General features: G+C 44.1%; 1 protein-coding gene across 17 annotated transcripts in view; it reads left to right on the forward strand.

The window, feature by feature from the left end:
* SEMA5A (semaphorin 5A) overlaps window positions 1-19,524 on the forward strand; it is a 478,910-nt gene that overhangs the window by 386,404 nt on the left and 72,982 nt on the right. For all 17 annotated transcript variants that reach the window (XR_012377654.1, XR_012377655.1, XR_012377662.1 and 14 more), the window contains 2 exons: window positions 650-793; window positions 10,927-11,074. Coding sequence is in view for 2 of the 17 variants with exons in the window: in XM_073891093.1 (XP_073747194.1) it covers window positions 650-793; window positions 10,927-11,074 (292 nt within the window). In the remaining 15 variants the exon portion in view is untranslated. The remainder of the gene's footprint in view (window positions 1-649; window positions 794-10,926; window positions 11,075-19,524) is intronic.

Raw genomic sequence — 19,524 nt, forward strand, 5'->3', positions numbered from 1 at the left:
ATCGAGAGAATTACTGATTTTTGTTGATGTTAATAGATTTTTAAAAGTGAGCATTATAGGTAGTTTTAGATGCTATTTCGTTCAGATGTGCACTTTTTATAGATTCTAAATGATACAGTACAAGTCAAAGCATAAACTCTGGAGGCTCAGGGATTTATCTCTAATTGCTTTTCAGCGAAATAAACTTATTTTTCATTAGTTTAACATTTTCATAACCAAATTTTTTAATAGTTTCTAATATAGAATTTTCTCAGAGGAATTTCCTGAAATTATTATAGAAATTCTACATTCAACTATTATAGAAATTATATATATATGTAGAAATTTATATATATTCAAATTATTATTGATACCTGGATATAGAACAAATTATTATATCTTATTTTTAGTGCACTTTAAGCGCTACTCTCCAAGGTGCAACCTGGACTCTAAAATCAGATAGCCAGGAGGAGCAGGATCTCACCGAAACCGAGAGTCCCGTGACACAGCACGTCCAGTCTTGTCCGGTGGTTCTGGTTCCCTTTCCCTTCCCAGCCCACAGTCCAGCAGTCCACACGCGGGACACATGAAGGCCGTTGGCGGTGGGTGCACACAGGGAATGGACTCTGAGACAGTGTGACTTTGTGACCCCGCTGCTTTCTCTCCCCAGGAACGGAGGCTGGACCCCCTGGACCTCATGGTCTCCCTGCAGCACCACCTGTGGGATCGGCTTCCAGGTGCGCCAGCGGTCCTGCAGCAACCCCACTCCCCGGCACGGGGGCCGGGTGTGCGTGGGACAGAACCGTGAGGAAAGGTAGGCACCGCTCTGCCCCCAGCACCACCATCGTCACGCTTCCTGCCATTCTAGCGTGGCCTGGGTTCTGTGCGGGTTTAGTTTGAGATGTCGCTTAGCTTATCTGTGGCATCCTTTTCTGTTGAGCCAAATCGTCCTGTTCTCTTCCTGACATCCTTTAATTTGGATCAAAGCCTCGTGTTGACAACATCTCTGTGCCAGCCACAGCAGTGCTCGAAATGTTGGCTAGCTGAGCAGTTCCCAAGGGAGCAGAGATGCAGGGACAGTGGGCACCTCTGTGGGCTGGGCTCCCTGGGGACTCAGAAAGGGAGTCGGCTGGAGAAAATTTGTTCTAGTTAGAATTCAACTAGACCCAGTCTCAAAAGCTGCAGTTCCAAGTAGGACCTAAGGCGGATCCTTGGGTCCTGGGTCCCGATGGAAGCAGTCGGATGAAGTAGAGTTTTCCATCAGAATTAAATCAAGCAGGTGGAGCAAGGTGAGAACATAGGGTCTGGGGGTATTTATAACCACACACTCCTCTGTTAACTCCTACCCTCAGGAAAGCTGCAGTAGAACCCAAAGGGGCATCGTGTTCCACTTGTACTGTAAGCTTTCAGCTCCTGGGGTGGCGGTGGGGTGTTGGTTCTGTCCAGTCTCGAGTTGAACAGTTTGTTGCTTTTCATAGAATCAGATATTTGGCTTTGGTATCATAAAATCCACAGTTGTGATAGTTGGCTCTTTCTTGCATATGTAAAATACATTCTGGTTTATGATTTGGGGGAGAAAATCTAAGCAGGTGCATTTCACATCACTCAGGATTTTTATTCTGCCATACTGATAGAAATGTATCAGTTGTGTGAAACAAAATGTCTTTCTGTGCCTTTTAAATTAAAATGTAGTAAGGATTGTGTCTGGTCATATGGGTTCAGTGAGAGCCTCTTATAAAAATACCGTATGCAGTTATTTGCTATGTGATCAAATATTTATATGGACAAAACCAACAGGTTTACTCTACAGATAACTCCCTGCTAGGCATTTATTACGACCTCAAAACAACCTGGGAGAATCATTCCTTTCTTTCTTCCCTGTGTTCCTAAATTGCCAATTAAGATTTCATTCCTTTTGTCTCAGAGGAAAATGAAAAATGATTTTTAGAAAGCAAGGTTGGTCATTTTTGAAGTAGTCCCCTGAGACAGTCTTGTGGAAGTCTATCATTTCCGATCCAATACCAGCTGAGAAGTGGGAAAGCCGATTATGGGCAAATTGTCTCTCTGCTATTTCTAAGCTTTGTAAGATTTAAAATTGTTTGGAAGTTTTACAATTCTGTGCATTGTCACATAATACAGCCCATTCAGGGAAAGTCACCTTCATCAGTGTGACGCTGCCCTGCAGACCCAGCACCTCTGCAAATCTAATGCCTGTTAGCACCTTTCTTAAGCTGAGTGCACAGGAAGGAAGATGCTATTTAGCGCTGCAGCTAACAGATACGTACATTTCTGTATGTGCTTGGGATTGTTTGTAAGGCTACTACCTTTTCAGGGAAAAATCAGGATGGCTAGCGTGTTTGGGGGACTTACACTTAAAATGCTCCCTTTTTACAGAAAAAAAATTCTCATTTGGACAAGATACATATTTTGTCAATAGAGGAATCTTTGAATGTGTATAACAAATGGGTAGATGGTAAGAATAGGGACTCTGTAAGATTTTTATACAATTGAAGCTTCCCCATTGAACAGCCTTTCTAGGGGGCTATCAAAAGGTTAATGAAATCTAGAAAAAACCAGTACATAATATCTATTTCTTGGTCTTCACAAGCAAACAGTTCTGAGATTTCTTTGTTGTGTTATGTGGGAGCTGTCTCTACCTGCGTAATATAAGAGAACACCATCCCTTAGATATTTGAGAACTAAACTCAAGATTCGAGGAGATTCTGGCCTCCATGGGGAGGCACAGAAGAATGATGACTAGACACGTACACAGTAGTACCATTGCACCCTTTTGCTCTAAACACCATCAACCCACCCCAAAGAGCTCCCAAGTGGCCGCGAGTGAATAAATTGATTACCCCAATAAAGTCCCTAAGTTAAGGCCAGGATGATAGTTAGTGACTTCATTTGGATCCAAATGCCCAGGATGTGGAGTAATTCAATGGGAATTTTATGGCAGCAAAAATCTCAGAAGTATCACGTCATTTTTTCTGAAGGACCGGATAAAGAAAATAATCTAACTTATCTTTTACATGCACTTTAGAGGACGTGAACACTGTTTTTCTTGTTCTAAAATTTACTGGCAAATGATCTTGAGAACCAAGAACCCAGTAGAAGCACTGATTCCCAAAGAGGCCACTAACAAGGATAAAACAATGGACCTCTGTGTTAATACTATCAAAATGCAAGTGTCATTATCTGTATTCGTGTTCTCTTCCTCTGTAACCATAGTTCAGAAACTTCATGGCGTAAAACAACACGCATTTATTACTTCACCGTCTTAGTGGATGAGGAGTTTCACTATGACTTCCCTTGGTTCTCTGCTCAGCCAGAGCTGTGGTCTCATCTGGGCATTGACTGGGGAAAGACCTGCTTGTAAGATCATGTGGTTGTGGTTGTCAGCATTTAGTCCCTTATGGACCGTCAAATGGAGAACCTCCGTTTCTTGCCAAATGAGCTTTCCCAACACGGTCACTTTCTTCCTTAAATCTAGCAAGGAAGAAAGTCTCCTCCCGGGATGGGCAGTATGGTTTTGTATAGTGCAGTTGCAGAGTTACATGCCATCACCTTGCCATATTCTGTTGGTTAGAGGTGACAGACCCTGCCTACACTCAAGAGGGGGACATTACGCAGGGCATGAATACCGGGAGGCAAGGATCGTTGGGGCCACCTTGGAGTATCTGCCACAGTCAATTATATGTCCCTTGGCCGTTCGTGTCCCTTCCCTGTGCAAAATGTATTTCACCTATTCCCAAGGTCCCCAGAAGTTTCATACCATTAAATCATCTCCTCAGAAATTCCAGAATTTTATTGTTTAAATCAGGCTCAGATATGAATGAGGCTTTCTGGATGTTGTTCCTCTCAGTCTGTCAGCCTCTAAAATCAGAGTCAAGGTATCCACCACCAATACACCCAGCACATGACGGGGGGAGGGGCAGAGGGTAACAGCTACAGACATTTCTGTTCAAATGCGGGGGTGGGTTGGGGTGGTGTGGAAAGTATAGAGGAATCACTGCTCCATAGAAATTCTGAAATCTAGCCAGACAAGTGTTGGGAGTTGCTCGATTAAGTTTCAAGGCCTGTGCATAATTCTGCATGGTTCTTGGCTCTGCCTTCTGGGCTCTCATTTCTGCTTCCTGACTCATCTTTCCTTTCTCAGGGAAGTATGTGCTTGCGGCTGGGTAGTTGTACCAGCCTGTTTCCTGCCGGTAGAAGTCTGGATTCTGGCAGCCTCATTCCATTTGTACTTTCTCCGTACATGTCAGCGCAAGCTGGTATTTTGGCTGAAATAAACTTTATGGGTCTTCTGTGGATTTCCCGGAGGTTTACTCTAGTAAACAAATCCACACCCACAGCTCTTTTTTGAGATAGCCCTTCTCTAGCCAGGGATCCTCCTGAAGACTGAGGGGCCACACCCTGTGGCTGGCTTGTGACGGAGACCATCTGTGGGGCCCACCCTTGCTCCTGACCCCCTGGGAGCACCCCCTGTGTAACTGAAACTACTCTGATCCTTCGGTCTTTCTGAGGTCTTAACAAAAGGTTGTGTCCTTACACCTTCGGTTTTTTATTCTCTGCCAACTGTGACAATGCTCAGAAGCTATTTATTGATTGTAGCATATTTGCCATCAGGAGAGACTCAGAATTTCCATAATTAGTCCATCCTGCTCCCTCCTGTTTGTTATTCCTTCCTGCATTTTTTTTTTTCTTTCCTCATACATTTTACCATAAGCAGCAAGAAGACACCGGGCAGCACTTTGCCTGGAAATGTCCTTGGCCGCGTAACTCACTTCACACTGACGTGTCCCGCTTTCATTAGAACCGCAGCAACAGCCCAGAAGCTTTCTGCCTCATGTCAGAAGGCTCTTCCTACCCCTGGTTTCCAATCCTGGGCTCCTCTTTCCTTTCAGATTTTGGTGGCGGTAAAATATATTTAACCTCGAGTTTGCCACTTAGCCATTTTTAAGTGTTCGGCTCAGTGGCATTAATTACATTTACAGTATTGTATAACTATAACCCTATCTGTTGCCAACACTTTGTCATCACCCCAATCCTGTAAACAGTAAGCAGTGACTCCCCATTTTCCCCTCCTCCCAGCCCCTGGTAAGTAACCTCTAATCTATGTTCTTTCTCTATGAATTTGCCTCGTTGAGATATTTCATATAAATAGAATCATATGCTATTTGCACCCTTGTGTCTGGCTGATTTCTTGTAGCATAATGTTTCCAAGGTTCGTCCAGGCTGGACCATGTGTCAGAGCTCCACTCCTCTTTTCAGGCTGAAAAATACTCAACCGTTCGGTTTTCTCGTATTGTATTTACGTCTTTCCCCATCAGTTGACAGGTGGGTCATTTCCACCTTTGGGCTATTGTGAATAATGCTGCAGTGAACACTAGCATATGAGTGTCTATTCAAGTCCCTGTTTCAATTCTTTTGTGTATAAACCTAGAAGTGGACTTGCTGGGTCATATGGTCATTCTGTGTTTTGTTTTTTGAGGAGCTGCCACACCGTTCTCTGCAGTGCCTTCAGCACTGCTCATCCCTTCCAGCAGCGTGTGAGCCTTCCAGTGTCTCCACACCCTTGCCAACACTTGTTTGTTCTCTCCTTCCTCCCTCCTTCCCTCCCTCCCTCCCTCCCTTCCTTCTTTCTTTCTTCCTTGCCAGACGCTCCCTGGTGGTCTAGTGGTTAGGATTCGGCGCTCTCTCTTTCTTCCTTGCCAGCCTAGTAGGTATAAAGCAATTATCTCCTTGTGGCTTTGATTTCCATTTCCCGAAGGACTACTGATGTTGAGCATCTTCTCCTGTGCTTATTGGCCATTTGTCTACTCTTACGGAAAGTCTGTTTGCGTCCTTTGCCCATTTGCTAATTGGGTTGGTTTTGTTGCTGAGTTTTAGTTCTTATCCTATTTCCTTCTAAAGCCTCACTGGCAGCATCCTCAAAGTCTCTCTGCCACGATCCTCAAAATTCTCCTTGCATCTACCCATTCCCTGGTCCCAAAGCCACGTTCACATTTTTAGGTATTTTCTCCAGTAGCACTGCATGTTAGGGCACCAAAATCTGTTTCAGGAGTCATTACATAACAATGTTACCACTGACTTGGGGCCTGAAACATTTCGTGTGTATTGGCTCGAAGTTTCTGTGGGTTTGTAGCCTGGGCACAGTAGACCTGGGTCCTTTGCTTCAAGATCTTATGAGGCTGCGGCACGCCGTAGACCATGGCTGTGGTCTCATCTGAAGCTTGACTGGAGAAGGTGTGCTTCCCAAATCCCGTGGTTGTCGGCAGCGTTCAGTTCCTCAGATGCTGTCAGACTGAGCTCTCTCAGCCCCTCGCCACCTGGGCCATTCGGGTCTGACCGCTTCATTCCTCAAAGCGGTGGCGCGGGGGCTGGGGGAGAGTTTTCTTGAAGAAAAGGGTATTGCGGTCTTATGTAGGTTTAATTGTGGAAGTGATATCCTGTCATTTTTGTCATATTCTGTTGGTTAGGAGCCAGTCACCTGTCCTCCCGCCCCCCACCACACACACACTGAGTGGGAGAAGATAACGCAAGGTGTGACTTCCAGGAGGTAGGAACACGGGGACCGCATTAGAGTCTGCCCCCACTCCATTATCAAAGTTAATGGGGGCTTATTATAAGTTTTTTTATTATTTGATTATTTTTTTACCATATGATTCTTCATTCTATTTTTCTCTGTCTCCATGGGGTGTGTTTGCTTAGCAAGCCAAAGTGCTTCTCCTTTACACGTCATTCCTCTCCCCTCATGGGTTCTCTTAGCTCTCTCTTGGGGTAAAAGTTAATAGTAGAAGGAACTCAGTGTGTGTATAGTTTCTCCGGTACCACAGAGATTTGATTATTCCGGTATGGACCAGGAAAGGGACAGTCACTTGAGCCAAGCCAGGAGAAAATGGCTCTGACAGGGTCCTGGCTGGTTCAGGTGGGCAGGGGCTGCAGTGAGAAACTAGCACGGACCAAACCAGAGCAGAGCACAGCTCATAGCATGAAGAGAAATGACCAGAAGTGATACAGTGTCGAGAATCTAGTCCACATGGGGTTATGAAAGGTAGTTCTTTTCACAGAGACGAGGCTTGTGGAAAAATTGATAATTTATGGAGAAATATTGCTGGTTTATTAATTTACTTTTAAATGCAAAATGAGAATAAGCAGTCATGGGCAAAATTAAAACCTTAATTTTTAATGCATCACAAAATACATCTGTGACTTTCAGTGCTTTAAGATACTAGAGATCCAGGAGAGCCACTAAAGCATCACCAATGTTCAGCTGTTATGTGGCAAAAGTTAGCTGTGCGTAGAGGACTAGAGAAATGAAGAACCACTGGCTGGTCCATTGTGTAGATAATTTTATTCATAAATTAATAAAAATCCTTGAACAAGCAGAGTTGCCAAGGTAACCTACTTCTGATCCCTGTTGTTGTCTGTGACCGGGAAGGATGCTGGAAACTCAGTTGGGTAGTTTAACAAGAGGCACATCTGTCAGGAGCACGTGTTGGTTGGGGTGGTGGTGCAAGGGGGTCGGAGGGACCCTGCTTCCAGGAAACTGCAGGGAATTCAGTGTTTGAGCCTTGTAAGGGCTTTGCCTCTAACCAGACTCTCCTGGGTGGATTTGTGAGTGAAAACCCAGACATGAAGGGGCAGAGCTGGCTAGCCTAGCAATTTCTACTTCCCTCCTGACCTGCCTTGCAGAGGGTGACATAGTCACATATCCGGTGTAGCTGTTTTCCCAGGACTGCTGTAATAAGAGAAAGAGAAAAATGGAAGGCAACTGGTGGACAACTTTAAAATGCAGCCAAATATATCATTTATTGACACTGGTCGCAAGTGCTATGCTCCACGCAGTTTTCAGGCTCAACTGCAGTGGATTCAGCTATACTAACATGCTGAGTCTTTTCAGAGGTGGCCTGGCGTTGGCAAATATGAGAAAGTATTTGTGCGCTGCGATGTGTTTTGCTGTGGGAAAACGGTAACTCCCTTGCTGTGCTTTTTATTAAAAGCCAAGTGTTTTATAAGCATATTTAGCAAGATTTTCCTTTGCCCTCTCTATTCTTCTATTGCTTGTTTTTGTTTCTGAAAGCTAAAATGAGGGTAAGGGGTCCCAGTAGTCTATACCTTTTAAATGTCGGTGAATTGGCCTGGAAACGGGAGGTGGCCTTCTACTTCTCAATTTATCCACAGCGAGAGAAGGTACCCATGGATATTTTGAATCAAATGCTGCCAGATCTGATGTTCTGAGTTTTCTTTTCTCTCAAACGTGTTGTTGAATGGCACCTTCCTCTTGGGACAGTCTGTGCACCGACACATATGTTAATAATCCTGGGTAGTCAAGGATGTTTTCCTTCTTGCAATTCTGCACGTTTGCACATGCTTCCTGAGGCCAAATTCTTTTCATCTGTTGTCTCCTCAATTTTGTTTTGGCTCTCCTATGAAGAAGTCCCACTCTCTTAGTTAGAAAATTCCTTCCCTTTCTCCCCTACACGTAAGTGTGTCCATGGCCCTGAACTCTGAGAGTCAGAGCCCTGGGAGGCTGGGTATGACTCTGGAAGAAGGAAACCTAACGCTTCTCTTTCTTAAAAATTGAGAAGATACAAGAGAGAGGATTTTTCGGTTCCATCGACTAGTCTTCTGTGTGACCCGTTTAGAGAAACTCAACCATGTGCCTTAGTGGTTCTTGCCTTTGGAGGCTTCTCTGCCATGACATATCAGCTCTCTCTACCCAGGAGGATGAGTGTCTCCCACGCTCCCACAGATGGGAGGCTGACATGTGACTCTCCTGTTCGTCTCTTTGTTTTCCTGTGCACTCCCACAGTTGCCGCACCTTCGCCCCCACTCTACCAAGTCCAAGTGCGTCCCTTTTCCTCTTTCCACCACCATCATGTTTGTCTAGCTTGGAACACCTCTCCCTTGCTTTGTTGCAATCCATTCTCTCCTGGTTGGCATTTGCCCCCTGCTTTTCCTGCTGGTGGGGCCTTTGGAGACTGGACCCCACACTTACGCAGGGAGAGCTCCTGAAATCCCAGGGAGCTCCAGGCGACCAGTGGGATGAGGCAGAAATCCCTGGAGACCGGGCTTCACTCTGGGACTCGGACAGTGCTATTTTGTCTCTCGACCTCTGTGGGACTTTCTTGATCCCTTGTAAGTAAGTTTCAGGTTCTTCCTCCTCATAAAAGTAGGTGATGCTACTTCCCATCCCCTTCTTCTGTTCTCTTCTCCCAGGTCACCTTTCTAACTTCGCTCTTCCCATTTCTATATTCTGTTCTTCTCCACGATGGTGGCCATTGCTCGCTTTGCCTCTTCCTATGGACTCCCCTTGGCTTGGCCTGGCTCTGACCTTTCGTCTGTACCTGCCTCTGAAGCCTTCACGTTCTCCACAGAGTTTTCCTGGTTTGGTGGAAAAACACTTGAATCTTATCAGCATTTGCCATCTGGAAACCGCACTCTCCAAATGACTTGTCCTGGTTTCTGGAAACCAGCTACCATTCGTCCTCACTTTCTCCTCATTAAGATAGTATTTTCTGTTCTGGGCTTGTGTCCATTTCCCTGTATTTATCTCAGGTTGTAAATACCTGTCGTATGGAAATGCGCTTTGTAATGTCCTTTGTGTAATGCCCTGCAGGATTTAGCGTTTATTGATAACCATGACATTACAGGTGACTGACTTAACCTCGCAGATAAGAGTCTCTGCCCCTAGAACCCTCAGTTTGTTTTTCAGAGTCCATCATCTCTCATGGTTCTGGAGGGGAGGGGGTGGGGGGATGGGTTAGCCTGGTGATGGGTATTGAGGAGGGCACGGTCTGCGTGGGGCACTGGGGGTTATGCATGAACAATGAATCATGGGACACTACATCACAAACTGATGATGTAATGCATGGTGATTAACATAACAATAAAAAAATTTGAAGGAAAAAAAAAAAGAGTCTGCCTCGTGTCTGAATCCAGATGGGGTGGGTAGAGAGATGTCAGAAAAAGTCTTGCATGCTACTCTCCTCTAGCAGCTAAATTTCTGTTTAGAAGATGGAGAACTGAATTTAAATAGTCCTTTAAATTGCCAGATATGTCTCACTCTGTTTGCTTATGGGTAGAGCAATGTCTTCCTCTCTAGAGGCTGTAACCTATAGAATGCCAGGCTGTTTCCTTCTTGTTTTTTTGTTTGTTTGTTCCTTTGTTTCTCTCATTTGGCTTCATTTCACTTGTAGTATTAAAGGCTGAGGAGAAATTTGACTCATCTAAGGCTAAAGAAAGCCTTGTAAAGTTGGCTAGTAATTGACAATATGAGTGTATATTTAGAAGTACAGCATATATAAATAGGACCAGTGTTTGTAAATAGCTATTCAACTTTCCTGGTGGTCTTTTAAGTTAAGGTTCTTGGACATCATTTTGAGAGTCTACAAATAAATTTAAAAATACAGTAACCTAAGGAGTGTATAGCATGAGTCTTCCTGCTAAAATCAGGCTTTAACTTTTCTTTAGTTTATATTAATAGGATTATGAGCCTTATTTGATTCAAGAATGAGAAATGAATTCCAAATACACTTTTGCTGATTTTGTGTTCACAACCTACTTTATCTTTCAGTGTTTGTGTTTAGAAGATAAATGCCCTGCCTAGATACTCTCTCTGTGTTCCCATGTTCGGGTGTCTGTTTGAAGGGTTTTGTTTTGTTTGTTTCTCCTCTGACTGGCTGCACAGGAAGCTCCGTCCTGCATTGTGAGTTTAGCGTTTCCTTCGTTGTGTCCCACGCATCCCATCGTCTGTGCCCTCGCAGCGCGGCCAGCACCACATCTGCCCCCGTTACCATACCACCACCCCGCACTCACAGAGCCCCTCCACGTGGAGCATGCCCACGTGTTCAACATCGGTGCAGGGATGGACCGTGGAAAGGTCTGTGGCTTCATGTTGCCCTGAACAGTTTCCTTTTCCTCTTGGTTTCCCCATCACAGATACTGCAACGAGCATTTGCTGTGTCCCCCGCACATGTTCTGGACAGGCTGGGGTCCTTGGGAACGGTGCACAGCCCAGTGTGGGGGTGGTATTCAAGCTCGCCGCAGGACCTGCGAGAATGGACCTGACTGCGTGGGCTGTAATGTGGTGAGTATGAAGTTTGTTGTTCCCAGCCCGTGACCTAGAGCTGGGTGTCCCGAGCCGGCACACACTGGGTGTTCTGCACACACTTGACACACTGCAAGCGTTAGGTATTCTGCAAACACCACATGCTCTGTAAGTGTGACATGTCTAGACACTGGGTGCTCTGCACATGCTTGATACACCACAAATACCACTAGGTGTTCTGCAAACACTGCACGCTCTGTAAACATGACATGTCTAGACACTGGATGCTCTGTACACAGTAGATGCTCTACAGATACGACATGCTCTCACACACCAGATATTCTGCAAACATTAGATTTTCAACAGGCACTAGATGCTCTACAAACGCGAAATGCTCTGTAAACATGACATCCCTAGGCACAAGATACTCTGCATGCAGTATGTGCTGTAAATCATGTAAGTTTCTCTAGTTAATGAGAATATTTGGAGGAAACACTGGAAGTTCATAGTAGCTTGGAGGCTTCTTGAATTAAATATTCACTTCTGGGATAAATTGCCCCTGGAGGTTTTCAGTTCTGATTTGTGAGCTACGACAAAAGCTTCAATCTGCTTACCTCTGATCACTGTATTTGATTTGGGAAAATGGGATATAAGGTCTCCACACTGAACCACGCTAAGGTATAGAATGCGGAACGAACCTGAAACACGCTGAGGATTGAGAAACTTTATGGAGCTGTAGTCAGAGCACACTGGGGCCAATTCAGAGAGAATCAAAGACAACGTATAGTTTTGTTTTTCTTCTGCCTTAGCAGGTCATATTTCTTTTGACACTCTAAATCCTCAAATAAAATTCCACTTGTGCAAGCACCTTTCCAAAGGCCCACTGTTGCTCTTCCTGCGCCACCTGTGAGAATGACTGAGTGCGGAAGGGCGCTGGGCTTTCACCTGGTTCAGCTTCCCCGGCTGGCGCTGCGGAGCGCACGCGGTGGGTGGGCGTGTGCTGGGGGAGACGTTCTGCATGGGAAGGTCTGGCTTGGCATCCTTTCTCCCTCACCTTTCCAGTCATTCCTTATATCATTTTCATAACCTTGGTCCATGAGGCTGAGCGATGTTTTTATGCTGCAGTAAAGCTTGGTTTCGTGACACGCACAACCACACACTCCAGATAGCCATGAAAAATTCAGAGAGAGGAAGAAGGTGTGGGCATTTTTGTCAGATATGCCCAACCCAAGGAGATTTCTGTTACTGGGATTTGCAATTAGATTCCTTCCCCTTCGCACTGGCAAATATTGCTGTAGCTTTAATAGAAGCTCTTGTTGGTTCTAGAAGCACTTCTTTCCAGGTTGGCGTGAACTAAATTTTGGCCATGAAGAATCTTAGTGCCAGTTTAGAATGATGTATTTATGGATATTTCAGAGGCTGAAACTTATTAAAATGTGCAGGGTAAATCCGTGAACACTCAGTTGCTCTAGGAAAACAGTTCAAAGGGGGTAGCTTTATTCTTTGCTGAAATACATCATTTCCTGCTTCTGGTGGCTCAGCGTCAGAGACGGGGCTCCCCACTCACGTATCAGGCTTTGTCTCATCAGCTGGGAATCCGCAGGGATGGATGACCTGAGTGGATCTTGCGCTTTAGTTTCTAAAACTTTTCAGTACAAAGAACTCAGAAAACATTTCAGGTAATTCATTTTGTTATTACAAATTGACTTCAATAATTATATTTATAAACAGTTTAATGAAAGAACGAGTTGTGTGAGGCAAAGTATAGCAGATCTCCTATGTAGTCACTGGAATGTGTGTATGTGTGTATGTGTGTGTGTGAGATACATCGGGTTATAAACGTAAAAATTGAATGTCTTCCTAAAGTATTAATGTGTTTATTGCTTTGTGTCCAAATTTACAGAACTGTGTTTTATGAAACAAATATAACATCAGTTTTCAAATGCAGAAAAATGTCGTGCATTTTTCCAATGAGCCTAATGTCAGTTCTTAGGTATTTTAGGTTTTCTTGGGGTTGTTTGTTTTTTCTTCTTGACCATGTACTTCCAAGAAGGTATCACTGTGGTATAATGGAGCAGTCCATTTTTTTTTTTTTAAGATTTTATTTATTTATTTGAGAGAGAGAGAGAACAGAGAGGGAGAGTAAGAAGGCGAAGCAGATGGAACCAGAAGAGACCCCGAATAGCCAGAGGAATGTTGAAAAAAGAAAAGCAAAGCTGGCGGCATCACAATTCCGGAGTTCCAGCTCTATTACAAAGCTGTCATCATCAAGACAGTATGGTACTGGCACAAAAACAGACACATCGATCAATGGAACAGAATCGAGAGCCCAGAAATGGACCCTCAACTCTGTGGTCAACTAATCTTCGACAAAGCAGGAAAGAATGTCCAATGGGAAAAAGACCGTCTCTTCAACAAATGGTGTTGGGAAAATTGGACAGCCACATGCAGAAGAATGAAACTGGACCATTTCCTTACACCACACACAAAAATAGACTCCAAATGGTTGAAAGACCTAAACGTGAGACAGGAGTCCATCCAAATCCTAAAGGAGAACACAGGCAGCAACCTCTTCGACCTCAGCCACAGCAACTTCTTCCTAGAAACATCGCCAAAGGCAAGGGAAGCAAGGGCAAAAATGAACTCTTGGCATTTCATCAAAATAAAAAGCTTTTGCACAGCAAAAGAAACAGTCCACAAAACCAAAAGACAACCGACAGAATGGGAGAAAATATTTGCAAATGACATATCAGATAAAGGGCTAGTATCCAAAATCTATAAAGAACTTATCAAACTCAACACCCAAAAAACAAATAATCCAATCAAGAAATGGGCAGACGACATGAACAGACATTTTTCCAAAGAAGACATCCAGATGGCCAGCAGACACATGAAAAAGTGCTCAACATCGCTCGGCATCAGGGAAATCCAAATCAAAACCTCCATGAGATACCACCTCACACCAGTCAGAATGGCTAAAATTAACAAGTCAGGAAACGACACATTTTGGCGGGAATGCGGAGAAAGGGGAACCCTCCTACACGGTTGGTGGGAATGCAAGCTGGTGCAACCACTCTGGGAACAGTATGGAGGTTCCTCAAAAAGTTGAAAATAGAGCAATCATACGGTCCAGCAATTGCACTACTGGGTATTTACCCCAAAGATACCAATGTAGGGATCCGAAGGGGTACGTGCACCCCAATGTTTATAGCAGCAATGTCCACAGTAGCCAAACTGTGGAAAGAGCCAAGATGTCCATCGACAGATGAATGGCTAAAGAAGAGGTGGTATATATACACAATGGAATATTATGCAGCCATCAAAAGGAATGAGATCTTGCCATTTGCAATGACGTGGATGGAACTGGAGGGTGTTACGCTGAGTGAAATAAGTCAATCAGAGAAAGACATGCATCTTATGACCTCACTGATATGAGGAATTCTTAATCTCAGGAAACAAACTGTAGGGTTGCTGGAGTGGTGGGGGGTGGGAGGGACGGGGTGGCTGAGTGATAGACATTGGGGAGGGTATGTGCTGTGGTGAGCGCTGTGAAATGTGCAAGACTGTTGAATCACAGATCTGTACTTCTGAAACAAATAATGCAATATATGTTAAGAAAAAAGAAAAAGATAGCAGGAGGGGAAGAATGAAGGGGAGTAAATCGGAGGGGGAGACGAACCATGAGAGACGATGGACTCTGAGAAACAAACTGAGGGTTCTAGAGGGGAGGAGGGTAGGGGGATGGGTTAGCCTGGTGATGGGTATTAAAGAGGGCACGTTCTGCGTGGAGCACTGGGTGTTATGCACAAACAATGAATCATGGAACACTCCATCAAAAACTAATATGTAATGTATGGTGATCAACATACCAATAAAAAAATTTAAAGAGAAAAAAAAAAGGAAGAGAAGCAGATTCCCTGCTGAGCAGAGAGCCCAATGCGGGGCTCCATCCCAAGACCCTGAGATCATGACCCGAGCCAAAGATAGACACTTAACCAACTGAGCCACTCAGGTGCTCAAGCAGTCTGCTCTTTTATGATAGAAACACAACATTTATTTTTTTTCTCCTATGACTTTTCCCTCTTACTGCAGTTCCTGTCTCTTTGAAGGCACTGGTGCCAACTGAGCAACAGAAACAGGATGAAGGACGGGCTTGGCTTTGTTGGATTACTGAGAAAATGTATCCCATCAGTTAAATCCCTAAGTTTATTTTAAAATGATAGGCTACTTAAAGGAACATGCTGATTATCAGATTCTCGCTACAGTTTATAAATCTTGAGGCACAAAGTCGGTTCATTTTTTATGGAGGTCTTCTATAAGTTAATAGCTGTTAAGCATAGGTAACATTTTGATTTGGAAGTCATGAAGTTGATTATCCACTTGCCAATATCTATATGGATGACGAGTCAGGTGGCATTTCTGAATCAGTCTTCTCCCCCAAGAAGGGGACAACAGTCCCTTCCCCCCACAGGGCAACTGTGAGTATCAAAGGTGGTGATGTCTGTGGGGTTCTGTGCTTTCCTTCTCACCCGTGTTCCTGTTTGTTACTCCTGGACTCCAGCTGCTTCACCAAGTTCAAGCTTACTGGAAATGGCCGTATGCTACTGAAATGTTATTTACACAGCAAAAGACATGTCTTTGGAAATGATAAGAACTTGAATTTCCTGAGGACTGTAGCAGTTTATAGAAGAAGAGTTGATTTCAAGTTCAAGTATGAAGAAGATATAAAAGACGAGAATCTTTTCTCGCTCCACCATGTTGAAATTGAAATACTACAAAGAAATTTCCCAAGTGTCACCTGTGAAATTCTTATGTTCTTGTCTTGTCTTCGAATAAATCTCTAAGCCTTTATTTAAATCTCAATAAGAAGTTGAGTTCAGACAAGTAAAAGAGCTCTCTTTGAAAGCTATTATCTTTTTCCTTGAAAACCTGCTCTTAAAATTCCAAATGTTGACATTTCTTCAAGATCTTGATTTCAGTTCCATTGGATAAACATGGAGAAATGGGCTTGCTGGATCATATGGTAGTTACATTTTTACCTTTTTGAGGAACTTTGATACTGTTTTCCATAGCAGCTGCACCATTTTGCATCCCACCCATGACATGCCAGGGCTCTAATCCCTCCACATCCAAAAGAACCGAAATCAGGATCTTGAAGAGATATCTGTACTCCCATGTTCAGTGCTGCGCTATTCACAGGAGTCAGGTGTGGTAACAGTCTAAATGTCCATTAACAGATGAGTGGATAAAGAAAATGTGGTGTGTACAGACAATCGAATACTATTCAGCATTTACAAGGAGATTGCGCGGTGTGCAAAATTCAGACGAATCTTGAGGACGTCATGCTACATGAACTTGGGCAGACACAGAAAGACAAACATGACACGTACATGAGGTATCTAAAATAATGAAATTCATAGACTCAAAGAGGGGCACGGTGGTGTAATCAAGGAGCTCCCCAGGGGCTGGGGGGGGAGGGAAACAGGGAGTTCCTGATCAAGGAGCACAAAGTTCCGGTAAAGTGATATGAACAAGTTCTAGAGGTCTGCTTGTACAACATTGTACCTTCAGTATCGTACACTTAAAATCTGGGGGGTAGACTTCATGTTAAATATTCTTACTGTAGCAAAGTAAGATAGAATAAAATAATAAAGTTCGGGGGGAAAAGTTCCGAACGTTGAAGGCTTGGTGGCTGCAGAGCCTTAGGTTGTTTGGGGAGCTGGTTGACACAGTGGAGACCTGGATCTTGTGTAGCCAGTAGTTGTGTGAGCCTGGGGCCCACCACAGTCCCGAACCTCTGTCTTCCTTGGTGCGGTTTGAGGCCGAGCCAGCTAGTGTCCAAGCGCCCAGGGCCCTGACATTGCCGATCCTCTGATCCTGGTGTCTCTTCCCTGGACCTTGGGGGCACAGGTATCCAGGTGACTAAGTGACCACTTGCAGCAACTGTCACTCCCTGGGGCTTGAGTCCTTGGCTAAGTTTGTAATGAGACTCTTGATGACACGTCAGGACACTTAAGGGACAGATGTTTCCTCTCTGCTTCCAAGTAAGCTTCTCTAGAGCCAGAGGGCTGCTGGGCTTCTCCGGACCTCACCACTCCTCCAGCACATCCCCGCGCGCACACAACCTCACAGAGCAGTGAGGGAGCGCGGGGGGCGGGGAGGGGTAGAGAGCGCTGGAGCCTCTGAGTCACTGGGACATCGCAGGTGCTCTTCCACCTTTTCCATCCATGTCCCCGACTGAAATAGGCATGAACACCCAGCGGCTGGGGTGATTACGCGTAGTCTCGCCCAGTGGCAAATCTAACACAAGCATTCATAAAATAGAAATTATCATCACCATCATTATTGGCATCCATGAACAGCTTCTGGGGGAGAATGTCCTGCTCTTGAATAATGTAACAGCAGACACACTACCATTTTATATTTTATTATATTTTAGATTACCTCAATATTAGGTACTAATATATGGATGTTATCGCTATTTTACATTAAATATAATGTTACTGTTATTTTTTTAAGATTTTGTTTATTTATTTGAGAGAAAGAGCACACGAGTGAGAGAGCACAAGCAGGGGGAGCTGCAGAGGCAGAGGGAGAAGCGGGCTCCCCGCGGAACAGGGAGCCCGATGTGGGGCTCGATCCCAGGACCCTGGGACCATGACCTGAGAGGAAATCAAGAGTCCACTGCTCAACAGACTGAGCCACCAGGTGCCCTGGTTGTCCTTCATTTCTAACCTGTTTGATACTATCTAGTAACCATAGTGATAATTATTATATCAGTTCTTATAAATCCTAACTTACTGAGTAACGTCAGATGAATTATTGAAGTGAAATTACAATTAAACGTACTGGAGTTCCTGTTTAGTCATGCTATGATAGACTGACATCTTGTGTTACATAATAAAATGCGCACAGTAACCCTGGCTGGTGGAGGAGAGAAACCAGGAGAAATGAAGGTATTGAATCCATAGCCGCCAAGAGCCGGGTGCATTGTTTGTCTTTGGTTCTGTGACAACAACTCTGGGAATGTGACTTTACTAACGTGTATGGATGTGGGAAGTGAGACAGCCCAGGTAGGTAACCTGCCCGAGGGTACCAAGTCTGTCTGCAGAGGAGCAGGGCCCCTGGGAGAAGTTGTCACCATTACGGTCCCTTCACCTTCTCTTTCCCCCTGTGAGAAATCAGCTGAGGGAGACAGTGTCTGTGGGCCTTTTGCTACCAGCCTTTGAGCCTACATCCGGTCAGTGCCCTGACAAGTCAAAGTGATAATAATTTAATTTAAAATAGCCAGATCACATTAGAATAGCCATTTGGGGGTTAACGATCTTTGGCCTGTTTTTGTTTCGTTTTTAACCTTTACTGGATAATACCTAGTAACCATAGTGATAATTGATAAATCAAGTCCTTATAAATCCCAGCTGACTGCGTAGTGTTTGATGAAATACTGAAATGAAATTATAACAAAGCACACTGGGGTTGTTACTTAGGCAGGTTATGATAGGCTGGCATTCTGTGTTATGTAGTAAAATAAGGAACTTTTATTGAGCATCTACTGCATACTGTAAACTACACTCAGCGATTAAAGTCTGTTATGTTTATTCTCCCTGTATTCCTGCTACGCAGTTTGTATTAGTACCTCACTTGGAAAACTCAACTTGAGAAAGATTAATGAACGTGTCTAATAGCAAATGGCTGGTGGGTGACTGGGCCAGCATCTTGAGAACTAACTCACTAGCACACATTGAACTAAATGACATGACTCCGTTTGCCTCATTTCTTTGCTGGATGTTCCATAATAAATGACAGGACTTTATTTTTCTTTCCTTTTATTGAGTACAAAGTGTATCTTAAGAGAAAGAGGAGCTTTTGTCCTTCTGTATACTTCTCTGTCCATTAGCACCCTTGATTTTCAGAAGACTGTGATCATGTTCTTTCAGCCAACCATGAGCGCACCAGGAGGAGATTCTCGTGACCATGGACATTAACTGAAGATAAATGCAGAACACAAGTCTTAATTCTATGTTTTGGCTGCAAATTACAACACATGAAAGGAAGAAAGACAGAATGATGTTATGTTCTGTAAATGGAAATGCTCCCCAAATTAATGTAACTCAGACTTCCTCAAAGGTTTCAGCAGACATGTGAAAGAATAGAATACAACAAGGATAATCCAAAGCCAGGAATAGACATCACGCTGCCAGCCCTGTATTTATTTATTTATTTATTTATTTTTTTAATTTTTTTATTGCTATGTTAATAACCATATATTACATCATTAGCTCTTGATGCAGTGTTCCATGATTCATTGTTTGTTCATAACACCCAGTGCACCATGCAAAACGTGCCCTCCTCAATACCCATCACCAGGCTAACCCATCCCCCCACCCCCCTACCCTCTAGAACCCTCAGTTTTTCAGAGTCCATCATCTCTCATGGTTCGTCTCCCCCTCTGACATACTCCCCTTTTCTTCCTCTCCTGTTATCTTCTT

Source organism: Callorhinus ursinus, unplaced genomic scaffold (genome assembly GCF_003265705.2).
Source record: "Callorhinus ursinus isolate GAN/ISIS: 27379988/994484 unplaced genomic scaffold, GSC_fseal_2.0 scaffold3, whole genome shotgun sequence".
In the NCBI taxonomy this organism is placed as follows: Eukaryota; Metazoa; Chordata; class Mammalia; order Carnivora; family Otariidae; genus Callorhinus; species Callorhinus ursinus.